The 19,841-nt window shown below is 35.3% G+C and overlaps 1 protein-coding gene across 3 annotated transcripts; it reads right to left on the reverse strand.

The window, feature by feature from the left end:
* Positions 1 to 2,378: 2,378 nt before the first annotated feature.
* On the reverse strand, positions 2,379 to 19,398 carry LOC110111496. Of its 3 annotated transcripts, none has more exons than XM_020843407.2 (3): positions 19,093 to 19,398; positions 3,208 to 4,180; positions 2,379 to 2,645 (listed from the first exon to the last, which is right to left on the reverse strand). In XM_020843407.2, the coding sequence occupies exons 2-3, from the start codon at positions 4,107 to 4,109 to the stop codon at positions 2,609 to 2,611; spliced, it is 939 nt and encodes a 312-aa protein (XP_020699066.1). In that variant the 5' UTR covers positions 4,110 to 4,180; positions 19,093 to 19,398; the 3' UTR covers positions 2,379 to 2,608. The 3 variants fall into 3 exon arrangements, with proteins under 3 accessions (XP_020699066.1, XP_020699071.1, XP_020699080.1); XM_020843412.2 differs by having other exon boundaries at positions 19,148 to 19,397; XM_020843421.2 differs by lacking the exon at positions 19,093 to 19,398 and adding an exon at positions 18,733 to 18,989.
* Between the last annotated feature and the right edge of the window lie 443 nt (positions 19,399 to 19,841).

A 19,841-nucleotide genomic window follows, 5' to 3' on the forward strand; every position in this document is an offset into this window, starting at 1 on the left:
AATAAAAGACAAAGTTCATGTTGGAGTTGAAGAAATTTCTATGAAGCTTTATTTAAATTCTATTTATAAATTATTAAATTTTTTACGTAGCATTAGTGATATATTATGGCAGAGTAAAACATCACGATCTTTGCAATCTCTAAATGTTATAAATCATAATATTTGCAAAAATTTTATTACGACTTAAGCTTTATTTTGGACAACTTTTTTATTACTTTCTAAAAGAACTTTTTAATATAAAAATTTCAAATTTTAAAATTTTTTATACTAAAAAAATTATTTAAAAAATAATAAAAAAACTGTCTCAAATAAAACCTTAGGATAATACACCAATGCATGATTATAATATATGAGAGAAATTCTACATTGAGCAATAAATTATGATAAAATATTGGAGAATTAAAGATTTTTTTAAAAATATATTGTAACATGAAAACTATGTGATATAGTTTATGTGAAATATAAATAAGCTCTTAAGACTCTTAATATAATACCAACATATTTTGATGATGACTTGGGATGAGAATGGGGATATTGAAGAAGGGTTGGAGAGATGCAATTATTGTAACGAGAAAAAGAGTATTAATGATGAAAAAAGCTAAAAAGATTAATAAGAGAAGAAAACTTTTGCTGCAAGCCTCCAAATTATGATTATAATTAGGGGTGTCAATTCGGGTCAACAGGTCGGGTTCGGGTCGAACCCGGAACTAACCTGGCATTGTTCGGATCAACCAGAACCCGATCTGTTTTTTAAAACGGGTTAGGTTTCCAGACCCGAACCCGACCCGATACGAATTACCCGAAGTTGACCTAAAATTGCTACATTTCAGGTCAAAATTGGGTCAATCTTTGATTTTTGGGTCAAAATCAGGTAAAAAAATGAGTCAATCTCGGGTCTCTGAGTCAAATAAGAGTTTTAGTATCAATTTCGGATCAATTTCGGGTCATTTTCGGGTTGTTGGGTCAACACGAACCACACCGATTTTAAAACGGGTTGATTTGTTGAACCCGAACCTGACCCGTTTTGGATCCGGGTTAACCCTAACCCGGATTTTCTCAATCGGATTTGGGTCGTGCCAAAAATTAACACCCCTAATTATAATATTCAGCACAAATCCGAAATCGATTCCGAACGGATATTTCGGTTGCATTTCGGATTCTGGTCAATTTTTCTGTCATTAACAAACGTGTTTTCCCAATCTCTTCCTGCCGACCTAAGACATTTATTGCAAAAAAATTACAATTATTATTATTATTTTTTACGTAAAGCCGTAAAAGAGCTTTAGAAATCATTAAACGATTACTCTAAAGGGAAAATCAAATATAGAATAATATCCTCCTTTTTATTTTAATAAAATCCATTATATTAACAAACCAAAAATTTATTCTGTTTTTTTTTTTTTTTTTTTGGGGGAAGGGTAAATTATAAAACACAAATATGACGTACATATTGAATCCCAAAATTTTAATAATATTTTTTAATTTGATATATATAAATTAATCAACAAATAATTTTTTAGAAACTAAATTATTATTGCTATTAATTAATTTGTAGATTCTATACCTTAATAACGGGTAATTAGTGCTATATTCTGAATTTTATAAATAAATATAAACATCATTATACTTAAATTAAAAATGAATTAAAAATACACTTTCTATCTAATTAATTAAATTTTAGATATTGAAATTTTCTAATTCAATACCTAAACTAAAATCAAAACTTCCTACCAAAATTATCAAAATCATAAAATCTAAAATTTTACAAAATGGAGCTCTCAGAACATCAAATATAATCCCCCCAAAGTAATTAATTACAAGCTAAACAAAAGAGAAATTCTAATAGAAACATGTTGGTCATTAAATAAAACAAGAATTTCTTTGCTGTTGGTTCATTAAATAAACTCCCTTTGTAGGTGAAAATAATCAATGTATGCATAGAGAAAAATAATAGAAGTTCGTTCAAATTAACAATCAAATGAAGCAAAAATATACAAAAAGAGAAGGTAGTATGACACGGCTCACCTTGGTCCATTGGAAAAATTATTACGTGTGGTGTTCGGAGGCTAATCCGAACGCGTGACGTCACGCAATGCATAGTGTATTGGATGACGTGGCGTGTCCGGATTGACCTCCGAACGCATTCGGACACCCCACAGAATAATCTCTCGATCTATTGGGTGGGAGCTTTGGCTACCAACCAAGAGGTCTTAGATTCGAGTATTGCGTATGTGATGTGTGTTTGAGTTTGCCTTAATTGACCTAAATGTCGTCAAAACAAAAAACATAAGGTAGTATGAGGAACATTGTCTTACTTTTGGTAGACCTATCCTTATCCATTCAGTTTTGGTTTCCATAAGAGTCCATCCAAACACAGATTCAAGAAAAAGACCACTAGAAATTGATTCAAGTCAAAAGAATCATCAGGCAATGTAAAACCTGTATGCAACATTAGGTACTACTCTATATATTTATATACAAATAAATAAAAAGGCAAAGGTCTTTTGGTAAACTATAAATCATTTAAAAAAAAATTGGATATCTGTTTCTGAAAGGAAGTCAAGTTACCTTCAGAAAGAAAGAGCTAAGTGCAGCAGTTCTACTCTGATTAATGGTCAGTATGGCGTGGCCTACGCCCCATGTAGCTGCAAGAAAGAGAGCTTCAAAGATTATAATCACAACAGATGGCCCTCAACTGAACCTATGTATAGTAAACCTTCCATTTATATTTAATTTTGTTGGCTCTTTGGTTGAGATCCAAAGGAATGAAGATTTAAAAAAAAAAAAATCAGAATCCTGCGTGCCTAATTTTACTGGTTGAAAACTGCATTTTCATGGTTATCTATAAATGATTGGAAGCATCTCAGTAAAATTAGAATGGAAAGGAAGACATCATTAAGTGATAATTATGCAGATTTTGAGAGCAGCAGGTTTAGATGTGTAAAATCAGACAATAAGGAGAAGATATTGCATTTTGCATGTTAAACAACTTATTGTAGAATAAGAGAAATTATTCTATGCGGACACCAAATGGTCCATAGGCGAATCAGAACACGCTACGTCATCAAGTACCGAGCAGTACATAGCAGCGGTACACATCAAAAAATAACATGACACATACTGATTTGCCTCTGAACGCCGTTCAGTGACCGCACAGAATAATTTCATGTGGAATAGAGGTATTTTAGGAATTGGGTTGACTCAAACCTGCGTCTATGTCCACCAACGAAACCTCTGGATACCACCGCATGACTGCCAGAACCAGGCATTCCAGGAAACTCATCTTCCACTTCATGGAACCTATACACTGAAGTGTCCGCTGATGATGGCGAATGCTCAATTGAACCAACAGATGTCGATCTATGGTGACCTCGCCTTGCATCTCTCCTACTAGATCTACCCCGGTTTCTTGAACCCCTGAACTTACCAAACACCTGGTAAAGAATGCAAGAGTACCACCATTTTGTTCCACGATCACGAAAATCATCATAATCATCTTCATTATCCTCGTTACCATACTCAATGACATAATCCCCTAACACAACACCATGTGGAACTTCAGCGTGTATAGTGCTCAGAACATCTATAATAGCTGAAGATTGTTGAAAATTCTCCCAATCCAATTGGTGTGCGGGGTCTATCTCTGAAGGATGAGAATGAGGATGTTCTAACTGCATATGACTCTGGAGCTGAGCAAAGTTACCAACATAAGAGCAGTGCTGCTCTTCGCAACACCGCATTTTCATGTTCAAGTAAGCACGGGCCTCCTTGACGATGGCCCAACCAGCCACCTCTCCCCTACACAAAGGGCAGGTTGGAAGGCTTTCACAGTCTGATGCTATCAGTTGAGTGGAGTCATTAATGCCATTAGTGTTCCAACATTCAGAAGTTTCAGAAACTCCAAATGCAGTTCTGAACCGGGTCAGACAATTAGAATGTGTTTGGTCCGTATCACAAAGGAAAGGACGGCAACCTTTATCATAGGAGGAGCAGTGGAGAAGGACCCCATTGTGAGGGACGTCCAGACATATTGGGCAAGTTGCATCTTCCCAGCTATTTAGCAGAATATCATCATCTATCAGTTTCTTCAAAGACGTGCGGGATACCATGTCAAAATGTATTTATTATGCATACAATTTAGCTGGATGAAATTTGATTTAGATAATTGTGATACCAAATCCTGCATGGGAGGAAAATTAGATAAATCAAGGTCAGGCTCCGGCACAAAATGATTATAATTTTATGAAGGTACAGAATACTGCAGGTAAATGAAGAAAATCAAGCATAAAAAACTGTCCCAAGTTATAGTTTAAATATATGTGATGACTAATTTTAACCGCAGTGAAGCCACAACAATGCTAGCATTTTATAAGAATCAAATGTAACTTCTAATTTGATACGTGATTCTTTCTTTGTGAATTTCACAGTAATGGATCAAAAGAGTTCTGCCACGTCCAATTAATGCAGAATACAAAGTCTAAAGTCGTTACCCGATATTAAAAATGTTTTTGTAAGTTTGAGCTTTTTTTTTTTAATTTAATTTTTTTTTTAATGAGGTTAGTTGAATCAGTTGAAATCTAAATTTAGATTTTTTATTCATGTCGCAATTTATGGGTTAAAAAATTTAAGTTCTAAGAAATTATCTATTAATATTATCTCTATATAAATCAATCAAATTGGTATCAATTTTCATTTTTTATTTATTTTTAAATTTACAAATTCATACAAGAACCTCATTGAATATTGCATTAAAGAAAATCTGGCTTTTATAACTCTATCTATTTGGTTGATTTCAAAGATACATAGCACACTAAATTTTCTTCTTTACACCATTTGGATTATCATTTTTAAAGAGGTTGTCCCTATATATGATATGAACATGCTATTTAAAACAAATATATCTATAAACATTTGGCTTCCTGGTTTCCAAAAGAAAACTTCTTGGGCTCCTCGAAACAATCATTTTAAGTTTTACTCATCAATTTGATAGGAAATACTTGATTTCAAGTATTTCCTAGCCCAAATCAGTGGACAACAGCACCCAAAACTGCTGTTTACAGCAGTAATACAGCAGGCTATAGAAGAAAAACAGAGAAATCGGCAAGAAAAATTGAGATAGATCACTCCAAATACTTGATATTGATGGTAGATGCAATAGAAAACAGTAAAGATACAAGAGATCCTCTATTCGAGAGGAGGATCCACTCTCCCAATCTCTAGATAGCAATCTAGAGCCCTAACCACAAGAGAACAACAAGGGAACTTTCAGAAAATTGCACATAACCCTAACCCTAGCCTTTTCTCTCTACTTAATGCATACAATTCAAAATTAATACAAAAGGACCTAATTGCCCTTGCTTCTCCTCCTTTTGGCTCCAAGATTGCATTTGAAAATCAAGTGGACCCCACCCTTTCCTCTCTCTTGCTTCCACCGGCCTCCTCCTGCTGTAAACAAACCAGACCGGCCCAAGGGATTGGGCCGGCGGGTCTGGTCCATAGAGGACCGGTCTAACACAATTTTGAATTATTTATAGTTTGTAAATTAGAAAGCTTATAAGAATTTTTTCATGGTCCTTGTATCACTTTTTACTACATTACCCATTATTCATATTGATGATTTGCATGATAACAATAATTGGAGTCTTGTTGTTAACAATTACAAGAATTTTGCAGTATTAATCATTAAAAAATGAATGGTCCGTCTAAATTTAAAAAAAAAAAAAAAAAAAAAAACCCCTAAAAAAAACATAAAAAAAAAAAAAAAAAAAAAAAAAAAACCCTCTAAAGAACACTTAAAGAATTAAATGCAACAAGGTAAGACTACAAAAAAATTAAATACTATATTAGAGAAAATGCATAGAATTAAATTTCTAAAGAATTTTAATATAATTTTTAATATATCAGATATACTTATATAATCAACAATAAGCCAATTTTCTAGAATCTTTTTTTTTAGCTTCTTTCTCCTTGTTACATATTCAATACACCATCTACACACTTTCCAAAGAGACATACTAATCTATTTCTAGGAGTTCTTCTCAATGATGGGCTAATGCCACTACTAAGGATTGATTGGGTACCTTTAAAATGCAAGTACGGACCCACATGTGATGATTCATGAATATCTCAACAAGCATTGCATAAATATAGGAAAAATACTAACTAAAGCATTCATCAGAGCCAAATTTTCAAATATTTATTAAAAAGTAGAAACTCTATAGTCGTCATAAAAAATGTAAAATCTTTGCATGTTGAATTTTAGCTACTGATTAGGTTAGATGAGTCACTTGGTGTCTATATTTATTCTTTCATAAATGTCTACACAAATGTACTATGGGTTTCACAAGTCCGTTGTTTGGCTCTTCAAGGAATATGTTTTTGGCCGTAACAAGGTTGACTTAAGAATGTCTTCCAATTTCATGGCATTAGCTTATATTGGTGTTGTTTACAGATGCTTGGTAAGAATGTGCGAAGAGGCCAATGAACTACTTCACGAAGCATCATACAAGACAAATGATTTATTTAATAAAGATAGGGCCTTTTTATAAGGATTGTTTCACCGGACCCTTTCTCAACGACTCTGGCTTTGCAGTTTAAGAACATTTGGAGTCATTTGATTGGAAGACTATGGCTTCAAATCTCTATTAGTACCAACAATTATTAGGCGTGTACTGAGGCGTGTAAAAGAATTCACGGCTTGAATTAAAATTCCTTTAAACATGTAAAGCCTACTACTCCAAAAATCTAATACTCCATCAAGAATGTATGCAAATTGAAGCATTCCAAGAGAGTTGATGTACTTGTTAAAGAAATAGGCCTGCCTACGATTAATTCTTACTCCTTTCCTCTGTCTTTCTTCTCTATCTCCCCTTTCTTATCTTTTGTATTTATGTTTGTTGAAAGACATCATTGATTTCTTGTAGATCTTTTAAAATATGATTTTTCTTCTTTGCACAAATTTCAATCAATTGTGGCTTCTGTGATCGCTAATTCTTACCGTTATTTTTTATTAAATTTTCTTAGAAGGACGATATCATATCAAAAGGTTTGGACTCCATATGTTCCTGCTGTAATTCTTAATAATAAATAATTCACTAATAACCTAGCATTCTAAATATATATTTTCGTTGCAAGCAAAAATAAGATGAACCAAGCCTCACTCAAAATTTCAAACACATAATAGCATCAAACGTTGCCAATATCACTAGATCTAGTAAAAAAACGAATGTATTGCTACACTAAAAAATTATTCAAGTAAACTCCAATGAAAACAGGATATTTGGTGTTGCTAGTATTTATTAGATTTCAGTGTGCAATTTAATTTAATTTGCACGAAAAAAATCAGTAAAATAACCAGTAGATATACAAGAAAATTTATGCAACTTTATCTCCCATATAAAAATAATGGCCACAATACAAATATCTAAGAAATGGTAACCCAAAGAAGAAATGTGATAAGCTTGTGTTAGATCAATCTGATAGATCGGCCGATTTGATTGAGTGGGAATTAGGAAGTTTCCTAATTAAGAGGGAACTATTAAGGAAGGTTCTTAATCAAAGGGGAATTATTTAGGAAAATTTTTAATTACATTTGGGAGGAAATTATTTAGGGCAAGAGATCTAATTGGAATTCAAAATCTAAGAGAGAATTATTTAGGAAAAAGAAAGAATTAAGGGAGATTGTTTAGGAAAGTTTTAATTATAATTGGGAGGGAATTAACTATGGAAATAAATCTAATTTGAATTCAAATATGAGAGGGATTTATATAGGGAAAGAGACTAACTATGGGGTGATTTCAAATTATGTTTGGAGTTGGCTGAAATTAGAATTTCTTAGGTTATTTGGGCACTAGCCGGAAGCTAGGGATTTGGGAGCGCCAAATCTTCCTCTCAAATTGAAGATCCAACTATATCTTGCTATTTTCTTTCATATATCTTGTAATAAAAATAGTTTTGGTTTGCTTTTCTTCCTAATTTCTTATTTTTGTTCGCCGATTTCGATGAAAAGTGCATCAACTTTCTATCACAGTCCTCCCTGGACCAGCAATAGTTTATAGCATGTGGAAGTCCCGCCTGCAATAATCCCGCCCCTTGTTGGGGTGGGTCCAAGCCAAATTTGAAAGAGGGGGCGGCTAGGATATTTGAATTCATCTTGAAGGTGAAGCCATTTCACATCATTGAATTCCAAATAGAACTTTGCTGGTAATAAGTTTCAAACCATATTTTTGACTGGTCAAATCACCAAATCAAAATCAAGCCAACCCAATTCTTATCCACTAACAGGACAAAAAAATCATAACCAAAGCCACTTGTCTTAACTTGGCCCAGCACAGAAATATATATATATATATATATTCTTTCTCTTATAGCGATGTTTTCATTATTTTGATCTATATATACAAATCAAGAGAAAAGTTATATGGCAATATGTACAAAAATAGGTAAAGTGAATATGTTGTTGTAAAACTCGCCCTCAAGATTTATCGTATATACTCTTGATGCTTGGACATAAGTGTTGAAAGAGGTACATGAGGTAAATGTTTGATAAATATGTCGGCTAATTGATGCAAGGACCGAATTGGCAAGAACTTGATGAAACCATTTGTGAATTTGTCTTGAATGAAGTGGAAGTCGATTTCGATGTCTTAATTTGATTTATTTATGAAGAGTTGGGCTAGTGGCAATATGGACAAAAACTTGATTATCACAGAATGCAAGAGTTTGAATTTGTGTGTACTTCTTGGTCTTTTAAGAGTTGCGCTATTTAAGTTAATTCACTAATTGTTGTGGCAAGCGAACCATACTATGTTTCAGTTGATCAGCGAGAAACCGTGTTTTGCATTTTGGATTTCCAATATACCAATGACTCTCCTAGAAAGATGCAAAGGTCACTGACATATTTTTTGGTGTCCAGACAAGATCCCCAATCAGCATCTGAGAGAGCTTTGAGATGATATGTGGAAGTTTTGGAAAAATAAATTCTTTGTCATGATGTTCATGATTTGAGATAATGGAGGACGAAGTTGGTGGCTGCAAGATGAGGTGTATGTGGTTGGGCAAAAAATTGAGAGAGCTAATTGTGAACTGCAAATGTGATGTCTGATCTTGATAATGTAAGTTATAATAACTGTGATATCATATTAAGAACATGCTAAAGCATGATTAGAGCTTGATGGAAGAACTAGAGAGAACAAAAGGAAAACAAACAAAAAGAATCTTAATTCTCTCATACCGACGCCTATATCATTTTGATCTATATATACAAACCAACAAAAAAGCTATATTGCAATATAAAAGGATAGATAACATGAATATGCTGTCGCTTGTTGTGTAGCTGATATGTAGTTGTAATAAAAACATCAATTCTTTAAAAAAAGACAAAAGAGTTTCAACATATTATATATGAATGAAAAAAATTGTCATAAAATTTATATAAGTCTAATCGTTTTTATTGCATGTAGGAACATTTATATTTGATGATAATAGAAATTTAATCTTCTTAGCATAATACAAAAATATTATATGATATAAAATAAGTTGAGAATAACTTATATAAACAGAATGATTTTTAACGTGAAAAATCTAGAAAAGAAAATCAAAGGGCTAGGCTCATTTGAAGTAATTCCACTATTGTAAATTTTATATTACAAATGACACATGCCAATGTAACTCAAGACGACATAAATACATTGTATTGGACATGAATTGTTAAAAATTGCTTCGATGGTGAAGATAGAAGTTTTAAGATATTGAAGTTGTTATCAAGAGATGATCAATGGTTTACTCAATTATTTTATATTAAATTAAAATATTTAAATATATTATTAGTTGAACCGGCCGGTTCTTAAGAAACGGGACCGATTCAACGGTCGGCCGATTGAAACGACGGTTCAAACCGGTTTTGACTGGTTCTTCAGGCGGTTCAAACCGGTTCGTTGCTAGACCGATTCTTTAGGAGGACCGAATCGGCCATAAGACCGGTTCACGGTTGAACCGGTCGAACCGGCCAGTCCGGTCCGGTTTTCAAAACAATGCTAAAAACTAATTGATGTTCAGGAAAATGTCGTGTAACTTGACCTCTTGTTGAGAAAATAGGAACCATAATACATGCAAAAAAAGAGTTTCTCCTCAAAGTAAACTATGGCTAGCAACAGGATATTGCAATCACCTGAAAGCTGAAATAGACACACTATGTAACTCCAAAGAATTCATTAATTTGTTTAATGTGCACCACTTCACCTCAAAAATAACGACCATTAACATGTATGCTAGAACAACAAGAAAGGCACTAGTATCCATAATACTATTCATCATCATCAAAAGGAACATGATTGCTATGATCAACGATAAGGTCCAAAATATCTTCTCTAACATACCTATTAAAGATTAACTGCTTAAACACATTGCAAGTAGCACCTTAGTAAAATTAGACTTACCTTCTAACCAAATCATCCAAAATCACTCGTTAAGATCTTTTCAATAACTTACCAGTTAAAACAAAAAACTAGAAAACAAACAATAGACCAAACGTACATGCCTATAACTAGTAAGTTATTGAAAAGACACAACAACCAACATCATCAATAGACTTTCTATGAAAATTTAGCATATCAAAAATATGATTATAGATGCATAGCTGGAAACTATTAAAATCAATGTACCCTTGTTCAATGGATCAACGAACACACAATCCTCCTGTCCATGGCAATATAAGTCATCCCATACAATCATTCAAACCTATTTCTAATTGTTTCATGGTTGTTGCATCCTTTATATGTAATTTAACTCAACCTGATGAAACTTTGAGTTTGGAACCAGACTATACAGTAGATGCATGCCTATTGAACTTCATGTTCCTTCGTGCCTTGGGCAATAAGGCGATGCAAGGTGTAACTTATGACGGTGATGAGGACATCAGAGATCAGCGGCTACGATCTGGAGTTTTATTTTTATCTGTTTTATGTACTATTTTATTTTATATTTCTGTTGTTCTCATTTTACCCCTGGGGGTTGTCATGTGGTGTTGTAGCCCGAAGGGCATTTTAATCATTGTTTCTTTTCTTTTCATGAGGCCTATTTATAGGCTAGTTCTCTTGTGTTTTGGGTTAATGATGATGATGAATAAAATTTCTGTGTTTTACTCTTGTGAGAGTTTCAGAGTTATTGAAGAGAACTTGGAGAAAGCCCCTTGGTGAAGGGCAACGGATCATCCACCAACCTTGGAAGAGTCCAGGTTCGTGGTTTTTATCTTTTCTTCCCTATCTTTTTTTTTTCCTCTCTCTTTTTCCCCTCTCTCCCTAGCCGTTGGCCTAGGCTTACCTCCACCCCATGGCCGCCGGCCATCCCAAGCTCCCACCCCTTCTAAAGCCGCCGCCATTGTTCCCTCTCACCCCCACCCGACGACACAAGCCTCCCACCAATCTTCCCACCACCAGCTTCCACCCATCCCACCAACACCCCTAAACCACCACTACCCGCCGGCCTACCCCACCACTACTTTTGAATTTTCAAAATTCAAATAATCCTAATCACCTTCCTAAATTATCTCCTAGTCCATTAGGAAAGTTTCTTTCCTTGAATTCAATTAAATATTTGAATTCAAATACTTGCTCTAATGATAAAACCCAATTAGGAAGCTTCCCTAATTAAATCAAATCTAAAATTAATCTCAGATTTGATTCAAATCACTCATTAAAACCATGATGTGAAACAATCTCATGCGAAAGTGATTTGCTTAAAGAAATTTGCACGTTTAGATTTAGAGGCAATAATAAGCAAGATCTTATGCGGAATTTGAACGATAAGTTAAATATTAAAGTGATAAAATAGCTTAGGTCTAAACACATGCGATAGGTTGAGATCATTAAATATTCAACTAAATCTTACTTTGCATACATGAGTGGTTTCAACGAGAAATTCCAATACTAACAATAAGATTACTTTCTATAAGAAGATCTCTCACACAACTCTTCCTATTACTAGGCTTTTAGCGGAGAAGCATTAACATGATCGTCATGAATTTACTAGACCACAATTGAGATGCACTTTGAAGATAAAAGAGTCGGGGAAAGAGTTTACCCAAAGAAGAGAGATTGCGAAGCTCCCCGTTTGATCACCAAGGCACTGGATGAAGAGCAACTAGCAATGTCAAGGCTTGGACACATTTAGGAAGGTGATCATTGACTCCTTGGACAGCATGGCAGCAAAAGATGGCCACCAAAATGATTGGACAGCAACTAGAGATGTGTAGGCTGCAGCACTTGATGGTTGAAAACCCCCTTTTGGCCCTTAAAATACTTCTAACAGCAGTTTGACAGCAATTTAAAGCAATGGGACAGCAGTTTGACCCGTCAAAGGAGGCTTAGGCAGCAATACGGGCCTACTGGAGAAGGCAGAGCATCATTACTATGCTGCTGTAATCCACGACAGCATCCAGGAATTGTTCTCCTCTACAGGTAGGAGGCTTAGGGGAGAAAAGGCTTGGGAAGTGGCCGGCCATGACTGCAGGGAAACACAGGAACTCCATCCCAGAACTCTCCGTCAGGGCTGATGGGATCAATTCAAACCCAATAGGAATTAATTGGATTTAATTAAGGAGTTAATTGGGTGAGGGGAAAGGAGATGAGAGGGAAAATCTGTATTTTAATTTCAGATTTTCATTAAGGGGAATTGTTAATTTGAATTTCAAATTAACACAATTAAGGGAGTAAATGGGGCCGGCGGTCATTAAGGGATTTATGAGGGGTTTAATTGTTGCTTAGGTGGCAAAGTGGAGAGAGAAGGGTGAGAGCTTTGTGTAGAAAAACTGAAATAAATTTCAGTTTTAATTGGGATGGGAGGGGGTTTAATTGAAATCAATTTCAGATTTCAAAATTTGGAGGGGGTGCATTGATGGCAATCAATGGGGAGCCCAATGAGGGGGCCGACGGTATGGAGAGAGAGAGAGAGGGAGTTAGGGAGAGAGGGAGAAGGGTTTCCAAACATGAATGATGATTAGAAAAATTTTAAATAAATCCAAATTAATTTAATTTATAATTTGAAGTCATTCAAAAAATTTTCATAATTGGAATTTCCAAATTTGGGAATAATTTGAATTTTGAAATTCAAATTCCAAGGAAGGCTAGGGAAGGGAGGCGTGGGGGAAGTGGTGGAGAGGGGAGAGGCCGACGGCAAGGTGGCCGGCCGGTGGAGCTAGGGTTGCCGACGGGATGGGGCTCCAAGGGTGGCGGCACTAGTGGAGGCTTCGGCTTCTTCCAACTCTTGGATTTGCTTGTGGTAGTTTATGGGAGAGAAGAAGAACTATGCTTGTACTTACCTAGAGAACTCACAAAGAGATCTCAAACAAAGAACTCACTAAGAGATCTTCAAGAAGGAATTCACAAAGAGAACACTAGAGCAAAATTTTTTTCATTCAATAATCATCATCCCTTTACAAGAGGAAGGGGAGGGCTTAAATAGCCAAATACATGAAAAAAAATAAAATGACACAATTGCCCCTATGGCAAACATAAAACAAAGCCCTCAAGTGAGGGTAGAAATGGAAAAGTACAAATAACAAATAAAATACATCAAAATAAATAGACACGATCGTAGCCGTTGATCTTCGATGTCCTCATCAAACCAATGATCCACATACGTTGAACCTAGACGCTTTTCCTTCCTTTCCCTATGGTTGGCCCTCTCTCTCTCCCTTTCTCTCTCAAATCTAGTCACTAACGCCTAATTAAATTCCCCCACTAACTCCCTTAGCAGCACAATGTTGCAAATTTTATGAGTTAGGTTGTAACATCATATTTCTTCCGTTACTATAAATCCATAAAGATAAAACTTTGCAAAACCCCTACGAAAACCCATCCTGACCCTAAAATTAGGCCAAACTTTTTGAACAAAATGCAATTTTCAACTAGTTAGGCCAAGTCAGCCTAATTAACTTATTTTCAAAAATATTTTGATTGATTCAAGGCAATTGGAGTACTCAAGCCTCAAGTCCAACCACCAAAATTAAAATCTTTCCAAATCAAATTCAAGTCAAGTGTATCTCTTTTTTTTATACAGTTACTCATCTAACGGCTCACACTTGTATTAATTAAGCCTAATTTCAATTAATTAAGCCTAATTTCAATCTTATTTTCATATTCTAATGATATATTTTTCTTAAACATAAAACATATGTTTGCCGCCAATTGTGCTTTATGTTGGATCATCGATGCTTTTGAGCAAACTTTAAATAAATTCAAGTTGGTTCAAAATTGAATCTTTTCGAGTTAAATTGCTCTACTCAAATAGAGATTGAATTTTAAGAGGATTTTTTTTTTTTTTTAATTTTAAGAGGAATTTGAGTCAACTGAGTTTGTTTAAAGTCTAGTTCAAGGATAAACGCTCAAACTCAATTCATTTTCACCCAAACTAAAAGTTATAAATATATTGTGCAACATTTTTCTTGCCATTTCTCTAAATCAACTCCAAACATGACCAGCCAATTGCACAATTTCTAAAATCAAATCCCATAAAAACCAAGTAATTCCATAAATGACCATTTGCTGCAATCAAAACAAATACTTCTATCCTCAGCTATATTAGAATGCCCAAACTATCTTCATAGACATGAGCAGGCCAAGTTTGGACGTAGCAATAGTGCACAATAAGGGGATTGCACCGCTATTAAAGAAGTCACAAAAGCAAACTTCATAAAAATACCAAATATAATTATGCAATTAATAGATAAAAGAGATATTCATGACTATTTTTAAAATAATTTCATCATCATATATACTACCCTTAAAAACCCACTTAGAATTCAACCAAGAATAACTTAGTTCATTGTATTATTTCAATACAAATTTTTTAAAGTAATTTATTCAATCTAACTAGGGATGGAAAAATCCCAATCATCTTTACCAAAAAAAAGTCAACCCAATAGGAAAGATCGAACCAACATCAACATGCCCAGCCTAATACCAAAATAATTGAGCCTAGGCATCCAGTTGATACCAATCTGAAAAAAAAAAAAACCAAAATAATTGAGCTAAAAGATCCAATTGATAGCAATCTGAAAAAATATGATACTATGCAAACTTTTACAAATAAAGATATCATAAAATATCATTATTCATGAGTCTCTCCAACCAATCAGGCCAATCAACCATGTAGACTTAGGCTGACTTGAACTGAGCTAACTACTTTGGTGTAACGTAACAATGGATTCAGCTACTTGCATCTAACCAAAACAAATTTGGTTGTCACAAAAAGAGGCTCTAAAGAAGGCTGCAGGGGAAGTTAAAAGAAGGAAACAAAAAACTACAACAAAAGTATAAACATCAACAGGACATCGCATAAAAAGGGACACGCCACAATGCCAAATCATAATGCAAAAGCATGGTTGATCACTCTTTGATGAGGACATCAGAAGATCAACGGCTGCGATCTAGAGTTATTTTATTTTTTGATGTCTTATGTATTAGTTATTAATGTTTTTCCCATTTTACCCTTAGGAGTGATCAAGTGGTGTTGTAGCCCAAAGGGCATTTTAGTCTTTGCTATTTTTCTTTTCATGAGGCCTATTTATAGGCTAGCTTTCTTATATTGAAGGATGATGATGATTGATATGAAAAATTTTAGCTTTTGCTTTTGGATCTCTTTGTGAGTTCTAGAGAGAGTGATGAAGCCTAGGAGAGGCTCAAACGAAGTACCCAACAGCCCCTATGGGTGAGCTCTTGGTTTTCCCATATCTTTTCTTCTTCTCTCCCATTTTTCTCCACCCGAGCTTCCTCTTTTCTTTTCCATTACCCGACGGCCACCATCACCTCCCCTCGTGTCAACCCCACCTCCCAACCTCATCACCATCGCCGGCCCAAAGCTTATTCCCCTCCACCCGAGCCAAATCCCCCCTTCCCCCATGTCGCCGACCCACTCTACAATCCCCATTATGATGATTTCCCTCATCATAGTTGCTTTCCTAAGTTAAGCCAAGCCAAGAGGGAAAGAATTCTATTTGAATTTCAAATACTTTCCTTTTTTTGAAATTCTAAATTAGGAAAGTGATTAAACATAGATCTAATTTGAATTTCAAATCAGATTGAATATCATAATTCCTTCCGAAATCACATAGCTTGTTTTGGAAGCTCATAATTTTCTTCACATGCCGGCCACCCCCTCCACCCCATAGCCGCCGGCCACATATTTCCCTCCCACATTTTGATTTCAAATTTCCCATAAATGCTTTCCTAATTTGGCTCCCCTAATTTGGGAATAGACTTAAGTTCAAATTCAAATTTGAATTTCAAACAATTCTTAAATTATCATCCCATAAATTAAGAGAAACCTCCAAATAGTTTAAATCTGAAATTAATTTCAGATTTAACTATTCAATCCCCTTAATTACTTGGGCCCACCTCCTTAATACCCAGCCCCTCTCCCTTCCTCTCTCCTTGGCCGGCCCCCCAACCTTCCCCTTTTAATTAATTACATCCCATGAATTAAGGATCTAATTAATACAATCCCCTCCCCACTTTCCCTCCCAATTTTCCCAATTATTCAAATTCAGATTTCAAAGGAATAAAGCCTAATTCCCCATTAAATCTGTAATTAAGTTCATCTTTAATCTACCCCTCCAAAGGCTTACGTTTTCTTCGTTGACTTGCACTTTAGGAAGATTACAACTTGTTGTCTTGCACTTTTGGAGATTACAGCTTGTTGTCCAAAAGACTTCCAGCACCCTACAGCTGCTGTCCAGGGAATTTCTTCAAAGATCAGAGGCTGTCCTACTGTCTGGATACTCCTGCTTGCTGTCCAGAAAGTTCATGGCTGCTGTCCTAAATATTTCCGACGAGACAAGTTGCTGTCCTGCTTTCTAGGAATCCCTGTTTGCTATCTTGAAAAGTCGTAGTTGCTGTTCCAAGATTCCAACAGTTTTCTAGTGCTGATTCGCCATCCGGAAGGCTCTCATTGGTTGCCCAGAAGATCCCACACGGCTATCCACACACAGGACTTCTTCAAGTTTGGCCACCGGGCTCTAGATCTTCTACCTTGCCCCTCAAATCAGATCTAAGAATTTGACGACGGTGAACTCTTCCCCAAATCTCCTATCTTCCTAGTCGCTCTCAATTATGGTTTAGTTGATTCACATAGATAATGTTAATTCTCATCCGCTGTAACCTAGTGAATTAGATAATTGAGTGAGTGGATTCTTATAGTAACTAAACTCATTGTTAGTTTAGGGATCATCGTTGAAAATCAATCATGTATGAATCATTAGATTAAATTGATTGTTTTACGATCTTAACTCCTTTGTATGTGATTTAGCCTAAGCTTGTTTTGCTGCTCGTGTTTTATTTTGTCGTTCAAAATCAATGCAAATATATAATTATTGTGCTCTAAAAACTAAGCATGCAAATTCATTAAGAAAGTCATCTTCGCATGTACGTTTCACATCACCCTTCCTTATCCAAGGATGAGGCTGACCACCCTTATCCATGATATCTTATTTTCCTAAAACTATCCCTCTAAATAAGTTGGATATTCTGTTAGGCAGCAAAACTAATCATTTCTCCATGCAGTTTGCATTAGTTAAAATTGTTATTGTAACCCATATCTATCCTCCTATCATACATATGAGTGTATTATACATGCATTCAGTCATGCTCATTCATCTGTTTATGAAGTATTAAGTTTGCCTCAATTTCTTCCTCAAGCTGAATTTATTTCTCTCTGTTTCTCTCCACACGCATTCTATCTAGAAACAATATTTGTCTTTGTTGACATTAATCATTTTCTAAGTAGAAATGAGAATAACAACAAGAGCAACTTTACTCACAGAAATGCACCCACCATTGAAGAAGAAAGTAATACATGGAATTTGAAGAGAGACCTTCAAGAGGCTTTGAGGAACAACATTGTGAATCCGAAGTTGGCCTTTGTGTTTCATTTTTCTCTTTTATAAAGATAATAGATATGGGCAAACCAAAACGAAATCCTATTGCCAACTAGCCAGCCCAACCAGAACTCCAAGTTGAACTTATCAAGGAAGAGCTTGCCCGAAAACTTCAAGGAGAAGAAGGAAGAATCAAGACACAAGATATAAAAGCCCTTTATCCATCAAGTTTAAAGTTACAATAACTTTCTATATCTATTAATCTCTCTAAACTTTCTCCTCCTTGGAATCAACTTATCACTTTCATTCGCTTTCTATAATAATACTTTTGAGGGCCATCCTAACTATTCCCAAATCTATATTAAATATATGTAAGCAAGAGAACTCCATTTAAAACTCAAATTATGTTGCAAGCACAACAAAGGTTTTCCAATAGACTTTAAATACATTAAATTGATTTAACAAAGGATCATCCCATCCTTATCTTTAAGTTTAGAATAATAGCATCAGACTGAAGCAAGATTTTCCAAAACCCTTCATCTCACCTCTAGAACTTATCACGATAAATGAGCATGTGCAAATGCACAGCACTCACCACCCAAGTTCTTCATAGTCCAGCTTCACAACATTTAAAATAGAATGTCATCAAATAAAAGCAAGTTATACCTGACACCCAAACCACTGATTATTTGAGCAAACTTCCCGATCAAATCACAGTATTAGCAAGAAAACAACACGCCATAGCAGATCATATGATCATCCCATCAGAACGCTTCAGAAATGTCATACAGAACAAACTTACACCCTAAAGCTAGTTTATAGGTATTTCTCGTGAGGTTGCAACATCAAAGAAAAGTTCTTACATTATATGACCATTGAACGAGGAATAAGTAACTCAGCCCGAATCCGATTAACCGCAAAGCTCCAGTTGCACCAAAAGAATCAGAGCTTCGGCAGAATCTCTCGGTAGAGCATAATGAAAAAAAAAACAAAATCGAGAAATCCACATGACCAAAGATAAGCAAAGAAAGAAACAGCAGGCCCCAAATATTTAATCCCATTGACCACAAGAAAATAAAAGATAAATATATTCCCCGAACCAAACTGTCTATGGCAACATAGCCCTAGCATCAGCAAAAAGTCCCGGAAGCAAAAAACGACTCTTTACAAACAGTTTTCAATTCAGATGAAGAAAATAGAAATACAGGAAAGCAAAATCAAACCAAGTTGTGATTCTAATGCAAATGCCGCGATCTCAGGAAGCGAGAAGCGAACAAACTTCATAACTCCGTAGCCTTTCCATTTCCACACATAGGGTAAACGCCACTGAATCCTCTGACAACACAAACAAGCTCCTATCCCTTGATCAATCCAGCACGGAGATGAGGAAGAGAAAGAAGAGTAGAAGGATGGTGAAGGAGCCGTGAGAGACAAAGGGGCCGGGGCTGGAGTGATGGCGTATTTTGTAGTATGGAATCGGCTCTATTTTGGCACGTGGGAATTACTTCAGTGGAGAAGAAATCGGTTTAGAAAAGACCAAAGAATTTAATTCAATGTTGATGAGCTCTCCAATACTTTTATTTTGTCCGGTGTAAGGATGCAGAGGAACATCCGGTTGTAAGCAAAATCGCGTCTATACCGAGGTGTACCGAGTTTTTTGAGTTTTTTGAAAAAACTAGGTACACCTCGGTATAGGCGCGATTTTGCCTACAACAGGATGTTCCTCTGCATCCGGTCGGAGGACGTAATAATTGTTCCTCCAATGCCACAAATACCAGAAATTATTCTGTGTGGAATTTATATTGTGCATATGTTGTATATATATTTTTATAGTGTGTATCAGATCAGTGTACACTTACGATTCGAACTATTATTTTCGTCTGAAATCCGCACAGAATAATTTCTCTACAAAAAGAGGAGTATCTTCTTGGTTATTCCTATTGATAAATGATTTTTTTAGAGCTCTCTATTT

This window comes from Dendrobium catenatum, unplaced genomic scaffold (genome assembly GCF_001605985.2).
Source record: "Dendrobium catenatum unplaced genomic scaffold, ASM160598v2 fragScaff_scaffold_1199, whole genome shotgun sequence".
NCBI classification, from domain to species: domain Eukaryota; kingdom Viridiplantae; phylum Streptophyta; class Magnoliopsida; order Asparagales; family Orchidaceae; genus Dendrobium; species Dendrobium catenatum.

Bases quoted from the DNA above. Each gene is read 5' to 3' on its own strand.
- LOC110111496 (XM_020843407.2), bottom strand. From the start codon at position 4,109: ATGGTATCCCGCACGTCTTTGAAGAAACTGATAGATGATGATATTCTG. The intron at 2,646-3,207 runs GTTTGAGTCAAC...TCTTTCTTGCAG, and splicing joins GTTGGTGGACATAGACGCAG to CTACATGGGGCGTAGGCCAC.